The 17,674-nt window shown below is 41.2% G+C and overlaps 1 protein-coding gene across 5 annotated transcripts in view; it reads right to left on the minus strand.

Moving 5' to 3' along the window:
• The window catches only part of NFYC (nuclear transcription factor Y subunit gamma), a 59,760-nt gene that overhangs the window by 8,819 nt on the left and 33,267 nt on the right, over nt 1–17,674 (minus strand). For all 5 annotated transcript variants that reach the window (XM_056556990.1, XM_056556991.1, XM_056556992.1 and 2 more), the window contains exons 2-5: nt 16,699–16,808; nt 12,166–12,237; nt 10,279–10,392; nt 6,778–6,873 (exon numbers count right to left, since the gene is read on the minus strand). In XM_056556990.1, coding sequence (XP_056412965.1) covers nt 6,778–6,873; nt 10,279–10,392; nt 12,166–12,237; nt 16,699–16,800 — 384 coding nt within the window. In that variant the 5' untranslated portion in view covers nt 16,801–16,808. The remainder of the gene's footprint in view (nt 1–6,777; nt 6,874–10,278; nt 10,393–12,165; nt 12,238–16,698; nt 16,809–17,674) is intronic.

A 17,674-nucleotide genomic window follows, 5' to 3' on the forward strand; every position in this document is an offset into this window, starting at 1 on the left:
ACACATTGTAGTCTGTCCTGTGTTACCTATTATGACTAACTTGACATACACAATCTAGCACATCTATACACATCAGTAAAGAGTAGTGGCTTTCCACTTACACACCTAGTTGTGATTTGTCCTCTACATCTAACTTTCCCATCTTTCTATCTCAAGCCAAATTCTCAAAGGACAATTCACATGGACAGCCAATTCCCCACTTACGAGTGAACAATTCCCCACTTACATGAACTTTGGAGGAAACCAGAGCACCCGGGGGACTTATGTTCCATTTATTTACATTGCCTTCTTTAGCATTTTGTACTAGCTAAGTGCCAAAAGAAAACTGTGACATCAAACTGCAAAACTAAGGCATGTCTACAGACGTTCCCTAAATAATTGACTCTCACTTAAGGTTTTTAAAATAACATTGTAAATAATGGATTATCCCACCATTCATTCCAGAAAGGACATAGTTAACCAAACACTGGCACACAATGTTAAATCATTACTTAAACACGATGACTGAGCTTGCTACAATTTACTCAGTGAACGATTAAGGTGCCCGCTTCATTTCACATGAACCTTGGCAGAGAGGAGTGTAGCAGCCAACAGCTGTAAACATCCGACTGAAAGCCTTTTCTATAGATTCACAGCTTCCAGTCAAGGATGTTTACAGCAGCTGAGAGTGCCTGTAGATAGAGCGGAACGCAGACGTGTTTACAGCACAAAACACTGGTTATCCATTTGGAGCACCAAGTCTTCCACTGTGGAGCATCAGTTACATTTAGGTGTAGAATCTTGTGCATTTAGGTGTATTCACACGTACAGTATCATGCACAGATTTGACGCGCAGGATTTAAAGGTGCAGAGTTAAATGTAAACTATATACAATAGAATCTCCCAATAGTGGACACTCACGGGGAACAAAAAAGTGTCCGCTATTGAGAGATGTCTCCTATTGGGAAAAAAAGGCTCAAAAATCTTTCTAAATGACGAATACTGTACTGTACTCACTCCAGAGGGTTATTACCTATAAAACAAGATAAAAAGCAATATTACAGTAGAACTCCCAGTGCCATTTATTCACCCCTTATCCCTTCCCCTGTATCATTTCATCTTCCCTTTATACCCTGTGCCAACTTATTACCCAATGCCTTGTGCCAAATTATCCCCCTTACCACATCATTCCCTCTTGATCCCCTTGTACCATTTCATTCCCCCTCTATTACCTTCTGTGTAAATTCGTCACTCCCCTCTTTATAAAGGTGGCACAGGGGAATAAAGTGGCACAGGGGGTAATAAAGAAGGAATTAAATTGCACGGGGGGGGGGGAGATAAAGAGAAAATGATGTGGCACAGGGGGTAATCAGGGGGATGATTTGGCACAGGGGAATAAAGTGGCATAGGAAGGGGTGAATGATGTGGCCAGCAGACATACAGAAGCAGGAGACCATTGTTTAAACAGCAGTCTTTTGCTTCTGTGCTGGGGCTTCTTCAGGGGCCCCTTACTGGGGTATTGGCTGTGCCCCCTGATGGTGGCCCTGTGTACAAGGTAGGGCCGGCACATAAGCCTGGTTGTCCCCTATTTTCCCCTTTCTGGTGTGTCCGCATCCACTATTCCGAATGTCCCCTATTCAGAGGCTGCAAATACATTAAGTCTTATGCGACTCTGCCAGGGAATTAAGAACTGTCCGCTATTGGGAGGTGTCCACTAAGGGAGATCTTACTGTATAGCTATAGAATCCTGTGAAGGATACTGTACATGTCAAAAGGGTATTTGACAACTTTTTAATACATTTGTGGTGGTGGTTTTTAACCCCTTAAGGACTCAGACAATTTTATTTTTACATTTTCGTTTTTCCTTATTGCCTTCTAGAAATCATAACTCGCTTATATTTTCATCAACAGACTAATATGAAGGCTTGTTTTTTGCGCGACCAGTTGTCCTTTGTAATGACATCACTCATTTTTACATAAAATGTATGGCACAATCAAAAACATACTATTTGTGTGGGGAAATTAATAAGAAAACCGCAATTTAGCAAATTTTGGAAGGTTTCGTTATCACGCTGTACACTTTACGGTAAAATAGATTCGTTTTCTTTATTTTGTGGGTCAATACGATTAAAATTATATCCATGATTACATACTTTTCTATTATCCAGCTGGGGAAAAAAAAACAAAAAAAAACTTTTTTACCAAATGAGTGCGTTTAAAATCCCTATTTTGCTGACCTATAACTTCCATTTTTCCATATAAGCGGCGGTATGAGGGCTCATTTTTTGTGCTGTGATCTGTACATTTTTTGATACCACAACTGCATATATAAAAAAAAAAAAATAAACATTTATCAATTTTGGATTTTTTTTTTTACGTTCACGCCGTTCACCATACGGGATAATTAACATTTTAATAGTTGGGATATTTCCACATGCGGTGATACCAAATAAGGTTAAATATTTTTTTATATTTTTTTTGGGGGGGGGGGGGGAGGATAAAATGGTGGAAAACGGACAATTTACATTTTTATTGGGGGAGGGGATTTTTGACTTTTACTTACTTTTTTTTTACTCTTATTTTTAAACTTTAATAGTCCCCATAGGGGTCTATTTATAGCAATCATAGAGCATGGCACTGATCAGTTTCGTTTGTCTTCTGCTCTGGTCTGCTCGATCTCAGACCAGAGCAGAAGACCCGTGAAAGGTAGCAAAGACAGGTGAGGGGACCTCAGTCTGCGGTTCTGGATGATCGGATCGCCACGGCAGCACTGCGGGCGATCCGATCATCCATTTTAGTGACTGCAGCACTGCATTGATCATGGCATCTGAGGGGTTAATGGCGGACATCCGCACGATCGGGGATGTCTGCCATTACCGGCAGGTCCCTGGCGGCTAGCAGCAGCCGCGACCTGCCGAGCATCGCTCCGATGCTCGCAGTTATGTATAGGACGCAAGTGCACCACCGCACCAGGACGTACATGTTCTGAGTCGTTAAGGGGTTAATCTGTAACCACAATCAAAATGTTAACACTAAGGGGAGATTTATTAAAACCTGTCCATTGGAAAATTTGCTGCATTGCCCATAGCAACCAATCATTTTCATTCTTCAGAGGCCTTTTCAAAAATGAAAGAAGCAATCTGATTGCTATGGGCAACTCAACTTTTCCTCTGGACAGGTTTTGATAAATCTCCCCCTATGTAGGCAGACTTTTCAACATAACATTATATTATAGAGGTTAATCCTTTGTCACTGCAGACAGCTTTTGGCATACTGATGGAAATCTTAACCCCAAGAGACAGGGAAAATATAACTTAGCCATAACTACACGGGAGTGGGAAAGCAAACTCCCCAATTAACACACACAAAAAAGTATAAAGTAACACAATGGAGGGAATTAACCATTGGTTGCTGGACAAATATTTAGCGTTAAAGGGGTTCTCCGGTGCATACACATCTTATCCCCTATCCAAAGGATAGGGGATCAGATGCCTGATCGCGGGAGTCCCGCCGCTGCACCCCGTTTGTAATCAGTCCCCGGAGCATGTTCGCTCCAGGCACTGATTATAAATGGGGTGCCGCTTGCATGATTCCAGGGGTCCCCAGCGGCGGGACTCCCGCGATCAGGCATCTTATCCCCTATCCTTTGGATAGGGGATAAGATGTGTATGCACCGGAGAACCCCTTTAACACCACAATAATTTATGACCGACCGGTATAATTTTCATGATTTAAAAAACCCTACTGTTCCCATCTGATCACTTTTTGGGATGTGAACCAAAAAATACGTAGTGTTCCCACCTATGAGTTCTAGTTTTAGACACTCAATTTTTTTTAACATTTTAATGTGCATAATACACAGAATTGATATAAAAATCTATAATTAACCCCTTAAGGACCAAGCGTTACATTTTAAAAATCATATGTGCAAAAACTGAAAGGAGGAAAAAATAAAACCCTTTAAATTTTGCACCTAAAATTCCATATGATGGCTTATTTTTTGCGCCACCAATTCTACTTCGTGCGCAAGTCATTTTACACAAAAATCGACGGCGAAACAAAAAAAAAAAAATAATAAAATTTACACCTTCTCTTTATTCTGTAGATCCATAAACTTTTATAGGTTTGATTTTGTCTTACTACTGGAAAAAATCATAACTACATGCAGGAAAATTAATACGTTTAAATTGTCAACTTCTAACCCCTATAACTTATTTTGCCACGAACTGGGCGATATGAGGGCTATTTTTTTGCGCTGTGATCTGAAGTTTTATCTGTATCATTTTTGTTTTGATCGAACTTTTTGATAAGTTTTTTGCCATTTCTTTTTAGTCTTTGCAGTTTAACTATATATTTTTATAGGCACACACCTGGCCGGGAGAAGCATCGGCTGACGCGAAACTGGTTGCCACCTGTGGTGTGCCCCTGCATCTGAGAGCGACTGCTCTCACTCCCCGCTCCATGGACCTTGTGCTCCTGTAACTCCTGCATTATATTCCATGGAATAAAAGATTACATTACCTGGGACATCTAACGTGGTGAGTGAGATTAATTATTTGTCTTCTGGTTTTCCTATATATTTTTATAGATCGGACATTTACGCATGCGGCAACACCACATGTTTGTAAATAAAAATAAACTTTTTTATGGGAAAAGGGGGATGATTCTGATTTTTATTAGGCAAAGGGTTAAAACCACATTTAACTTTTTTTTCTACTTTTTTTATGCAGTGTTATAGCCCCCTCTTGGGGCTATAACATTGCATACACTGATTGCAGGCATTGTTCAATGCATTGATCAGTTTTCTGTGCTTGATTGCTCAAGCCTGGATTTCAGGCTTGGAGCAATCAAACGCCGATCAGACAGCTGGGAAGAAGGCAAGGCACTTACTGCTGTCCACTCAGCTATTCTGGATGCTGCGATTTAACTGCGGTGGACCCAAACAGCTCTGCTGAAGCTAGCCGGTATGGATTTCTCCTTTCTTAGACGCTACAATCAACTTAGATTGCCGGTCTAAAGGGTTAATACCGGACATCAGCCCGATAAGCGATGTCCGGTTTAGCTGCAGGTCCTGGTTGCTGATAGCAACCGGGACCCCGCACATACAAAGCTGAGTGCACTTCACAGATCGGGAGCCGGGCACAAACTTTACTATATACGTCCATGGTCGTTAAGGGGGTTAAAAATAAAGTTTTGGCGCACGACAGGTCAATTTTGCCACCAACTTAAAAATATGTTGTGTGTCTGAAGCCGGCAGTACTGGTAAATTACCGCCTCCAATATTCCGCAAATAAAGATATTGAGAGAGATTTAAAGCGCAACTGTCATGATCTTTTACTGCAATAACCTGCACACGGCATGTCTACTGTGTGCAAGTGGTTTGAATAACAACCTTTCTACCTAATAGTTCCTAGATTTTATTACCCAAAAAATGGCTTTTTATGAAAGCCAAGGACAGTCGGGTAGGCGTGGCGCGAGGTCCGCGAGGCCCCGCCACCAGCCACACCCACCGACTATAATTCAGCGCTGGGACTCTTTAAGCAGCTTTTTTGCTTAAAAAGGACAAGCTTGTCACCCGCGCCACATGACTGTTACAATAAATGTACTAACCTATTTTCCTTTTTTTTACTTTCTCATTTCAGATTTATGTTTCCTGTGGACTACGACGATGACCAGTGTGTTTTTTTTGTGTAATGTTAATAAAATGGTTAACGAGGGCTTGTGAGGGAGTGTTTTTTGGAATAAAAAAGTTATTTTTAAATGTTTATTTTATTTTTTTATTTACTTTACAGGCTTAGTAGTGGAAGCTGTCTTATAGACAAACCATTGCTAAGCCAGGGCTTAGCGTTAGCGCCAGATGGTTTTTAGCGTTAACCCCCAATTACAACCCCCCCCCCCCCCCCCCCCCCCCCGGGTACCCATAGGGGTGCCGGGAAGAGCCAATACTAACAGACAAGGAGCATCAAATATGGCACTCCTGGGCCTAGGCGGTAACAGGCTGGCATTATTTAGGCTAGGGAGGGCCAGCAACAATGGTCCTCGCCCACCCTGGTAACGTCAGGCTGTTGCTGCTTGGTTGGTATTTGGCGGAGAATGAAAATAGGGGGAACCCTATCCGTTTTTTTCGTAAATTAAAGAAAGAAAGAAAAACGCATAGGGTTCCCTGTATTTTTATTCTCAGCCAGATACCAACAAAACAGCAACAGCCTAACATTACCAGGTTGGGGCGAGGAACATTGTTACCGGCTCTTCCCAGCACACCTGTCGCGGTGGGTACCGGGGTAATTGTGGGTTAGGGCTAGCTGTTTTTGGGGCTAACGCTAAGCCCCGGCTTAGTAATGGATTCAGTCTATAAGATGGCTTCCACTACTAAGCCTGTAAAGTAAATAAAAAAACACCACATTTAAAAAACACTCCCCCACAAGCCCTCGTTACAAAATAGTTAATATTAAACAAAAATTTGTAGTCCAAATCTGAAGTAGCCCACAGGATACACGGATCTGAAATGAAAATAAATAAATAAATGGGTTAGTACATTTAGGCTACGTACATTTGGTTTTTGCTTAAGCTAAATTTATCAACCCCTCTGTGAAGTATGATAAAATGTGTCACACATAAGCAAACCCAAAGAAAAAAAAAAAAAAGAAAAAAAAAAAAAAAGCAGAAATCGCTTACCAAAGCAAACAATGATAAATGTCCCCACTATCTTACAAATATTCAAATACTGTGCAAATAGGAAAGGTCTTGTCAGGTATATCCAGAAATTAGAGCATGTTTTTTCAACTATATGAGACATACCTGGCGCTTTGGAGGTTTTAGCTCATCCCGGGGAACAATGTCAATTAGGAAATCAAACTGGTCAAACTTTGTTATCGCCATGGCGATATCGTTCCTCTAAGGAAAAAAAAAGGTTTAAGTGAGAAAAAAAAAATGCGTACTTTTAGTAACAATGTTCTAAAAGGAAATACCAAAAATAAAAGTAAATAAGTTATTGCCCAATAAATAGCTTTGAAACATCTTATACAATGCTACATTGTACTGTCCCTCTGTTAACTTATAAATAAACTTACATCTGGGCATTACAATTAACCTTCAAGTGTTAGGCTGTCCTTCAAATGGTAACTACAGCTTGTCAATGTTTTCATATATTTCTAGGAAGAATAACACAAATGACAGTTTAGGAAAAAATGCCCTATAATTGTTTTATGGTGAATACATGTGTTTACTAAGACCTTAGGAGAGGTGACAATCCCATTAACGAATATGGTATAGTATCATTAAAAATGCCTGTTGCATTCGACTACAAGAAATGATGTCTGGATTACTATGTAGCCATTCACTGAATGTGCTGCTGAAAGAAGCGTATTTCCAACTGGACAGCACATAAACATTTGGTGTGAATAAAAAGGATACCCCAGGGCTATGGAGTCTGTAGAAATGTACCCTCTCAGACAGTTTTGAGAACTCTGATTTTGTCTTTCTCCTGCATCAAATTGGAAGAATTGTGTTTGGCTGCTCTGGGCAAATAACCCTGCCCCAATATATTACTAATACTGTATAATAGAAACTAATATAGCACCTATATATTCCACAGCATTTTACAATTCTGTATACAGGTGTGCATACAGAGAAAAATCTTACACAGAATAACAGCATATTCAATAAGGAGTAGTTTGGGGCAAGGGCTTAAAATGTACTGTAAAGTTGATAACAGGCATGGCCTGTTGAATATTTAATTTCACAGGCAAAGAAAGGGCTGATGTGACAGTTTCACTACTGCAAATTTGTTATTACAAGATATTATACAGGAGCCATTTCTGAAGTACTCAAATACAGAGAGAGTCTAAGCTTGGAATCAAATGTGTAAAGTTGGACTTTTGGGCTACGGACTCCCCAGCCTAGGGATATCCATATACATCTGCTTAGGTATGATAGCCACAAAGTGTGGCCTGCCACAATCATTTAGATCATTGCACACCTATCACATGACCATCATGGCCCATTGTTAATCGTCAGGGGTGCTGGGAGTTGGAGCCCTTCGGATTAAAAATGAATAGCCCATCCGCAGTATAAGGGTACGTTCCCACACGGCATATTTGCTGCTGCGTATTTTATTTTCCCTGTTGAAGTCAATGGGTAGGAAAATACGCAGCACCAAATACGCAGCAAATACGCCACGTGGGAATGCACCCTAAGCCAATATTAAAGAGTGGGATATTTCCTTTAAAGAAGCATCCCAGTATTTTTTTCTTTCTAGCTTGTATATTGCAGCATAGGCTATTAGAGAATAATGTATAGATGTTTTTTGTATATGCCTTATTTCTTACCCATTAGTGCTGAGCTGGCATACATGGGATATGCTCCAACTTTGCTTACAAAGCATAAAGATGTGGCTTGTGTAATGCAGCCTACATTTCCCATGACTCCTCTGGCTTTGGGTTAGGAGTTTTATCATTGCACCAGGTCATCTCCGGCTGCTAGTGCTGGAGATCACCCAGGTGAACTGAGGCTCAAGTGGATTGGTGTCAATTCACACTATGCAGCTTGAGAAATATTTCCATGAGGAGAAAGATATTTGCTTTATAATCACAAGTTGTGTTTTATGAAGTTCTACTGTCTTTCCGCTGGGTTCACATTCTGAATATATGCCATTTTACAGTGATTTCAGTTATATACAGCAAAAACATGGTAATTAGCTGCAGTACCACTTATTTGATGCAATGTGTGAACATAGCCATAGCTGTTTTTGCAGTGAGTTTTCAAAATAGTGGAAAAAATTACAAGTGTTTACCATAATCTGCACAATTGCTGTATCATCTCCATTTTTGTCATGATTTGGGGGGGGGGGGGGGGGCGCGACATCACAAAATAAAAAAAAAAGCAGCATGAAACAGTGTGTAAACACAGCCTCAGGGGAGGTGAACTACTATATATCACGATCCCATAGAGAGCACATGTAGTGGGGGAGGGGTCTGAGAACTATTAAGAAAGATATGGTAGGTGATTATGTCAGCCTTAAGTCAGCCTTCTGTCGGAAACATTAGGTACTGGAAGATTTGGAGTCAGGAACATGATCACAATTAGAGTAATGAAACACAAATGCGGCTGTGCTGGAATAAAACTGGTGCTGTGAATGTGTGTGATATGGGCCAAACACAAAAAACCCGGGACGGCTTCTTTAACTCTTCTACTTTGGAGGAAGAAAAAGGTTTTCACAAACTGGTGCTAGAAAGTTACAGATTTGTAAATTACTTCTATTTAAAAATCTTATTTCTTACAGTACAAACCAGCTGATGTATACTACAGAGGAAGTTGTGTAGTTCTTTCCAGTCTGACCACAGTGCTCTCTGCTGACACCCCTGTCTGTATCAGGAACTGTCCAAACCAAAAGCAAATCCTCATAAAAACATATCCTGCTCTGGACAGTTCCTGACACAGACAGAGGTGTCAGCAGAGAGCACTGTGGTCAGACAGAAAAGTAACGCAACTTCTTCTGGACCATACACCAGCTGATAAGTATTTGAAGGCTTAAAGATGTTCAGTAGTAAATTTATTCCCTAGCTGCAGGATATGGGATAAGTGTCCGATTGCGGGGGAGGGGGGCCGACTGCTGGGACACCTGCAATCTCCCATGCAGGGCCCCGGCTCTGCTCAGGCGAGTTGCGTATCCAGCACGTCAGCTGGCGTGAACACGCCCCCTAAATTTGTCTCTATGGGAGAGGTGGAGACAAGATGAATGGGGGGCTTGTTTCCACCAGCTGGCATGATGGGTGTGAAATTTCATCTCCTTGAGCAGAGCCGGGGCTCATACGGGAGATCGCAGGGGGTCTCAGCGGTCAAACCGCCCACGATCAGACATTTATCCCCTATCCTGCAGATAGGGGTTAAAAGTTCTTACCGTTTGACATCTAAGTTTTTACATAGAACGTTATACAGATTTATAAAATACTTCAGTTACAAGTAAAAACTCCAGTTTGGAAAGGTTTTCCCACCTGGAGTACCTCTTAAAGGTTAGTTTCAAATTGCAGAATTTCCGAGCAGAATTCCACTCCAAAATTCTGCTGCAGCAGAACCCCATTGCTGTCTATGGGATTCCACACTATGGAACTTCATCGGTGGATAATCAGTCGCTATAAGAATGATACACACAGAAGTCATTGCCATCTATGGGGACTTCAATGTCTGCATGGTCCTAGTGCCAACTAATTCAGTTGGTGGCCGGGCACACTTGGAATCTCTGACTGGAAACCTAGCCTAATAGTTGCGCAAGTGGTTTTCTACAGCAAACCAACACATTACCTGCAAAGTCCTCCTTTTGTTGTCCTCTGTGTGAATCCAGGCACGCAGGGTCAATTCAGTTATAAAAATCTGGGCAGCTTTGGCAAACAGTACTGGAGCTTCCGCGCTGATCATCTAAATGACATACTTCCATATTATTAAGGTTTAACAGAACAGCACTACTAGAGAAATGACTTCCTCTTCAATTAAACTTGTCTGAATGTAGGACAGCTCTGTGCAGCTCTACCTTTATACCACATGAAATGGTTCTATTGAGATTGGATTAAAATATGCTAGGATGTAAGGTACATGTAAGGTACCAGTTGAAGTCTCAGTACCGAGACCCCCATTAGTAGAATGAGCGGAGATAACAGCTCGGCAGTAACTTTTACTTCTGGCTTTCAGCAATTTTGGACTTGCTGCTCCATTATAAGTCTATGGGGCAGCAAAACAAAGATAGCAAAGAGCTTAGGAGTAAATGGCACTACTGGGCGCCTATGCCTGCTTATTCCGCAGATAGGTGGGGGTCTTGGTACTGAGTTTTGCAACAGCTGGAGGCACCCTGGTTGGGAAACACCATTTTATGCAGTGGCAACTGACTGCAGCAGGACATCCTCCACTGTTCAAGCCACACCTCTTATCTAATACAGTAACAATGAACCATGACTAAAAAAAAGGTTCTATTTATTTCAGGGGAAACTAATTTAATGTAACCGCTGCATCCAGCTTTGGCCGTCATGACACTAAATTTTTTTTTTCTCATTTCTACCTTATAACAGCTAAAATAGTTTTCATTTATTTTTTCATCCAGTGAACACTAACATAACACAGGAATATGAACCGGAGGTTTCAGGAAAAATATCGCAGATAATTGAACATATTTGTTTTATGCAAGACATACTGAATGAAGTATTCTAATCCCATCAGAACTACGCCACACTCTGCAGGATGGGAGATAAGTGTGACTGGTAGGGATCCACTGCCGCAACTTCCACTGATGGTTCACATAGGGAGACACAGGACCTCCATTTTCTTGGGAGTGATAGACATGCATGCTGCTGATCCATTTAACTCTTTGGGCCTTAAAAAGATAGAGCATTATACCCAGCCATGTTTATCAGGCCCACAGAGTTAAAAGGGGTAAACAACTGGTGCCAGAAAGTTAAACATATTTGTAAATTACTTCTACTTAAAATCTTAATCCTTCCAGTACTTATCAGCTGCTGTATAATACAGAGGAAACTGTATAGTTCTTTTCTGTCTGACCACAGTGCTCTGACACCTCTGTCCATTTTAGGAACTGTCCAGAGTAGGAGCAAATTCCCATAGAAAACCTCTCCTGCTCTGGACAGTTTCTGACATGGACAGAGGTGTCAGCGGAGAGCTGAAAAGAACAACTCAACTTCCTCTAGATCACACAGCAGCTGATAAGTACTGAAAGGATTAATATTATTTTTAATAGAAGTAATTTATAAATTTGTTTGGGCACCAGTTGATTAAAAAAAAAAAAAAAAAAAAAAAAAAAAATTGTTTTCCTCCGGAGTACTCCTTCAAATAGAGAGTTGTAGCCCACATGTCCAATCTCTACTCCAGTGTTTCCCAACCAGGGTGCCTCCAGCTGTTGCAAAACTACAACTCCCAGCATGCCCGGAAAGCCTTCGGCTGTCCGGGCATGCTGGGAGTTAGTTTTGCAACAGCTGGAGGCATCCTGGTTGGGAAACGCTGCTCTAGTCCATTCTTATCTTATATCCCAGTGGTCTTAACCCCAATAAACAGAGACTCCTCACCTATCCTAATGGTAAATGATGAACATTGTTTCTGGTAAAAGCCTTTAAGAAATAGCCTTCCATCATATGCATTAACTTTTCAACACAATATTGCTTGGATAAGAAAAAATACAAAGCTTACTTTAACGTCTTCATCAAGCTTCATGATTTTTTTAATTCGAGCCAACGGAAGCTCCTGGACACGGAAATCTTTCTGCGTGGAAGTGAAAAAAAAAATGAATAATTAAATACAAAACAGCATTTAGACTCCAATCTGTCTACAGTTAACCAAGGATATACAATTACTTTATGACTGGTAGGAGTCTGACTTCTGGAACCTCAGGCCACAGTGTGGAATAAGTGTCATGGTCTGAAGTGTTTAGTGACACGGCCACTATCTGTGCAGGGGAAAACTAAAGGGTTAGCAGCACCAAATTATCACTGTAGCCCCTTCAGTCTATGGATCAGTGAGGGCTCCAGGTAAGACCCAACATTTTTAGAAGTGGTGTCATATCCTATCATTATGCCAGGTAAGTGTGAACAGACATAACAGACCAGAACATTACAGAACTGTACAGCTAGCAACCATGCTTTGTACAGCAAGGGCCGTATAAGCTTTAGGACAAAGAAGTTGGTTTATTACACATTACTGTGTTCGATTGACAGGTCACAAGGAGGAGGCAAGGAGAAATCAAAGAACAGCCAGACTGGATTCTTCCGAATCCTTTAGTCCCACTAAAGCCATACAGCCAGGGGTGTCTGACATTTACTCCACCACTGCCTTCAAGTATGCACTTTTGGGGCTAATGGCTTAACATTCACAATTGAATTTCCACAGAGTTTTGTTGTTATAAAAAGATGGTAGTAGGGTATCTTTTCAACAATGTCTTCACAAGGGAGGATTAAACAGCAATTAAAAGTGGTTGTTTTGTGATGACAACCCAGAAGCCTCTTGGTATACAGACATTATTGCTTATGTGAAGGGGAGGGACATCCCACTAAGTGCCAGAGTGGGAACTGCCCTGTAAAAGGCTACGACGCAGGACGTAAATCTACATCCTGGTGATGTGGTACTTACCGCACCAGGACGTACATTTATGTCCTATACATAACCGTGAGCATCAGAGCGATGCTCGGGTCATAGCAGCCAGGGACCCACCGGTAATGGCCAACATCCGCAATCGTGCGGATGTCCGCCATTAACCCCTCAATACAGATCACGGCATCTGCAGCATTGCGGTCACTAAAATGGATGATCGGACTGAGCAGACCAGAGCAGAAGATGACCAATAACACTGATCAGTGCCATGTCCTATGCATAGCACTGAACAGTATTAGCAATTGAATGATTGCTATAAATAGTCCCCTATGGGGACTAGTAAAGTGTAAAAATAAAAAAAAGTAAAAAGTGAAAAAAATCACCTCCCCCAATTAAAACGTAAATTGTCCCATTTTCCCTATTTCACCCCCAAAAAGTGTAAAAAAATAAAATAAAAAAAATATATACATATTTGTTATCACCACGTGCATGAAGTATCCGAACTATTAAAATATAATGTTACTGTATGGTTAACGGCGTAAACGTAAAGAAAAAAAAAGTTCCCAAAAAAATTGATAATTCAAAAGGTTTTATATAAGCAAATATGGTATCAATAAAAAAGTACAGATCACAGCGCCAAAAAAATTAGCCCTCAAACCGCCACTTATACGGTAAAAATGAAAAAAAAAAAAAGTTATAGGTCTTCAAAATAGGGGAATTTTAAAACAGACCAATCTGGTTTAAAAGTTAGCGTGTTTTTTTTTTTTTTTTTTTTTTTTAAGCACAACAGTAATAGAAAAGTATGTTGTCATGGGTATCATTTTAATCGTATTGACCCAAAGAATAAAGAACACATCATTTTTACCGTAAAGTGTACGGTGTAAAAACGAAACCTTTCAAAATTAGCAAAATTGCGGTTTTCTTTTTAATTTCCCCACACAAATAGTATTTTTTTGGTTGCGCCATACATTTTATGGTAAAGTGAGTGATGGCATTACAACGGACAAATGGTTGCGCAAAAAACAAGCCCTCAGTCTGTGGATGAAAATATAAAATAGTTATAATATAATATAAATATAATAAAAATAAATAAATTGGGTGTTACTAATGCCTGTCAATTTGGACTGACCAGTCACTGTCTGACAATGGCAGCACTGACTTACAACAGCCAATTGGCATTCCCCTTTAATAAAAGAAACATCACAAGACACAGTTCAAGGAAAAGGGTCTTAAAACTTGTTATTTATCTCATTAAGGACCAGGCCATTAGGTTGTTTTTCCCTCCACGCCTTCTAATAGACATAACTTATTTTTCCCCATCTACAGACCAGAATGAGGGCGTGTTTTTTGCGTCACCAATTGTAATTTGTAATGCTAACATTGTACCTCCAAATGTACAGTGAAACAAAAATAATTTGGAGGGAAAAATGTAAAAAATAAATAAATAAACTAATTTTGCAACTTTTGGGGGCTTCAGTTTCTACCCAGTGCAACTTTCAGTAAAAAGGAAATTTTTATTCTGTAGGTCCATACTAGGGATCAACCGATTATCGGTATGGCCGATATTATCGGCCGATAATCGCGATTTTGGGCATTATCGTTTCGGCAATTACCTTGCCGATAAGCCGATAATGCCCCCCCCCCCCGCACAGCCTAAAGTCTATCTGCGTGTTATACGCCGATAAGCCGCTGCAGTTCAATGATTTAAAGCGGGCGCTTTAAATCAATGAACTGCAGCGGCTTTGCAGATGCAGAGACAGCCAGCGCTGCCGGCTTCTCTGCCCCTGCCTGCCCTTCTCTCCCCCTGCCGGCGCCGATAGCCAGGGGGAGAGAAGCGGCGCCGGCAATGGGGCAGCGGCGCTGATAGCCAGGGGGAGAGAAGGGGCAGCGGCACCCATTACCGGCGCCGCTGCCCCCCCATCCCCGGTTGCATAATTACCTGTTGCCGGGGACGGGTCCGCGCTGCTTCAGGCCTGCGGTGTGCGTCCCCTGCGTCGTTGCTATGCGTTGCACGGCGCAGCACAAAGACGTCACTCTCCCCCTGCCGGCGCCGCTTCTCTCCCCCTGGCTATCGGCGCCGGAAATGGGGCGCCGGCACCGATAGTCAGGGGGAGAGAAGGGGCAGCGGCGCCGATAGCCAGCAGGAGAGAAGCGGCGGCAGAAGGGCTCTAGACCCCAGAAAAGGCAGGGGGAGAGAAGCGGGCAGCGATGGCCTCTCTCCCGCTGCCTTTCCTGGGGGTGTATCGGGGTATATGCATGCACACACACGCACCCTCATGTTACCATGGATATTTGGGTAAAAAACTTTTTTTTACCCAAATATCCTTGGTAAAATGAGGGTGCGTGTTATAGGCCGATGCGTGGTATACCCCGATAAATATGGTATGTTGTTTTATTTTACAACTTTTAAACAATTCTAACTTGGAAATGCATGAAAAATTAGTATGCTTAAAGTTGTCCACTTCTGACCCTTATAACTTATTTTTCTGCATATAGGGACGTATGAGGACTCATTTCTTGCACTGTGATCTGTAGTTTTTATTGGGACCATTTTTCTTTTGATGGCACCTTTTGACCACGTTTGATCAATTTTTTCTAGGATATGAAGTGACCAAGATAAGCATTTCTGGACTTTGGCATTTTTTTTACGCTTGCGCCTTTGACCGCGCGGTTCAACTTTATATTTTAATAGTCCGAATATTTACACACACTGCGATACCACACGTTTAGGTTTTATTTTTTTTATTGGAAAAATGGGGGTGATTTAAACTTATTAGGGAAGGGGTTAATGCATATTACTTAAAATTTATTTTATTTTATACTTTTTAGTCCCCATTGGCGACTATAAAATGCAATCTTTAAATTGCATACACTGATCAATGCTTCTCCATAGGAGAGCATTGATCAGTTTAATCAGTGCTCTATTGCTTCAGCCAAGGCTGACAGAAGCTTAAGGCCACCGATCAGACGGCCAGGAGGAAGGTAAGAGACCTCCCGCCGCCCTCTCAGCTCATCAGGATCCTGTGGTTTGGTCGAGCCGGCAGTCCCACTCAGTCCGCTGAGCTAGTCGGGAATGGGATTTCCCACATTTAGATGCCGGGATCAACTTTGATGGCAGCGTCTAAAAGGTTAAATGCCTGACAACGATTGGCAATGTCCGGCATTAGCTGTGGGTCCCGGTTGCTAATCAGCTGCTGAGCATGCGTCATACACTAGAAGCCTGCAGTGGACGTAAATATATGTCCATTTGCGGGAAGGGGTTAAGGACAATATAAAATTATACTAAAAACAGACAAGTCAGTGACTTAATGCAACAAGCAGGTGCTATAGTTGATCGAAAGCAGTTGATCTCATGCATTTAATACACGACTTAGTAAACTTATTAAAACCGTGTTTTATTTGCGCTTGTCAAAAATAAATAAAAATAAATTTTAAAAAGGCTAGTCTGTAGGAACACAGCAAAAAAAATGTGCAAAAAATTGCAGCACAAGACTTGATTCCCCCCCTTCGTGCGCGCGCGCGTGTGTGTGTCATTAATTTAAATAAAATTTAATTTCTAATAAGAAAAAAATGCATTTTATTAATATTCATTTCAAGTACTGCATAGTAAAAATAAAACAGACAATAAATTCTTACCACTGTTAGATTTCGGATATCCTCCATAACCCTTGGCCAGAACGACTGTAAGCTCTGCTGTGCATCACTGTTTGCTGCACCAAACCCCCCATCAGCAGACATGTTCAAACCTAAGAGAAAACAAGACCTATATTAGCTGACATAACAGAAAACTTAAGATATTTAGAAATGCATTGCCAATGTGTAGAATGTATATTCTGCAGTGTCCAGTTCTGCAGTATTATGCATCTCTGCAGTGTCCTACAGGAAAAAACTAAACAAAAGGGCTCATTGAGACAGGAGCTCCACCTGCATAACCAAGAAGGGGTGCTAAACAGGTAAGGATCCGAAACACTAGAACAGTCAAACTACAAGAGCACTTCTTCCTTGTTCTGTCTGTAAGGAGTCAGTCTTGTAACCAGATGTAGGTGAAAGCCATAAACAGTGGTATCCATGGAATAAGTATTCTCAAGGAATAATGCTGGGGCTTTGTGAATAGTGAATAAACCACCTTGATCTCTGACATCATAGACATTTCATAGTAATATGTGAAAATGTATCTACTCTTATAAGTCATACGCTAATGCAATTTGTTACATACACGACGGAGTAATTCAGAGTTATGACATTTTACACTGGTTCTGGCTATTAAAAAGGCTGTGTACATTGAATGGCAGTCTGTAACTGAGCAACTCTGTCTGTACAGCCACACAAAAAGTGGTCAGATTCTAAAAATATCCTGCATGTTCTCTTTCAAGTATTAACAATACCTTTAAACAGCTCATGACATATGCAAGTGTACTTCATGTTATGAATCACAGACAGCGGGAGCTAAATTTGGCTTCACACAAGTAGTTTTGGATTCTGTGATCTTAGAACGGCATGGGGTAAATCAAGGACCAAACTAGTGGTGTATAGTCCGTACACAATATCCACTGCTGCCCTCTTCACATGGTAAAGGGCAAAACGCAAACATCTAGGATAACCGTACTTCTTA

Source organism: Hyla sarda, chromosome 2 (assembly GCF_029499605.1).
Source record: "Hyla sarda isolate aHylSar1 chromosome 2, aHylSar1.hap1, whole genome shotgun sequence".
In the NCBI taxonomy this organism is placed as follows: Eukaryota; Metazoa; Chordata; class Amphibia; order Anura; family Hylidae; genus Hyla; species Hyla sarda.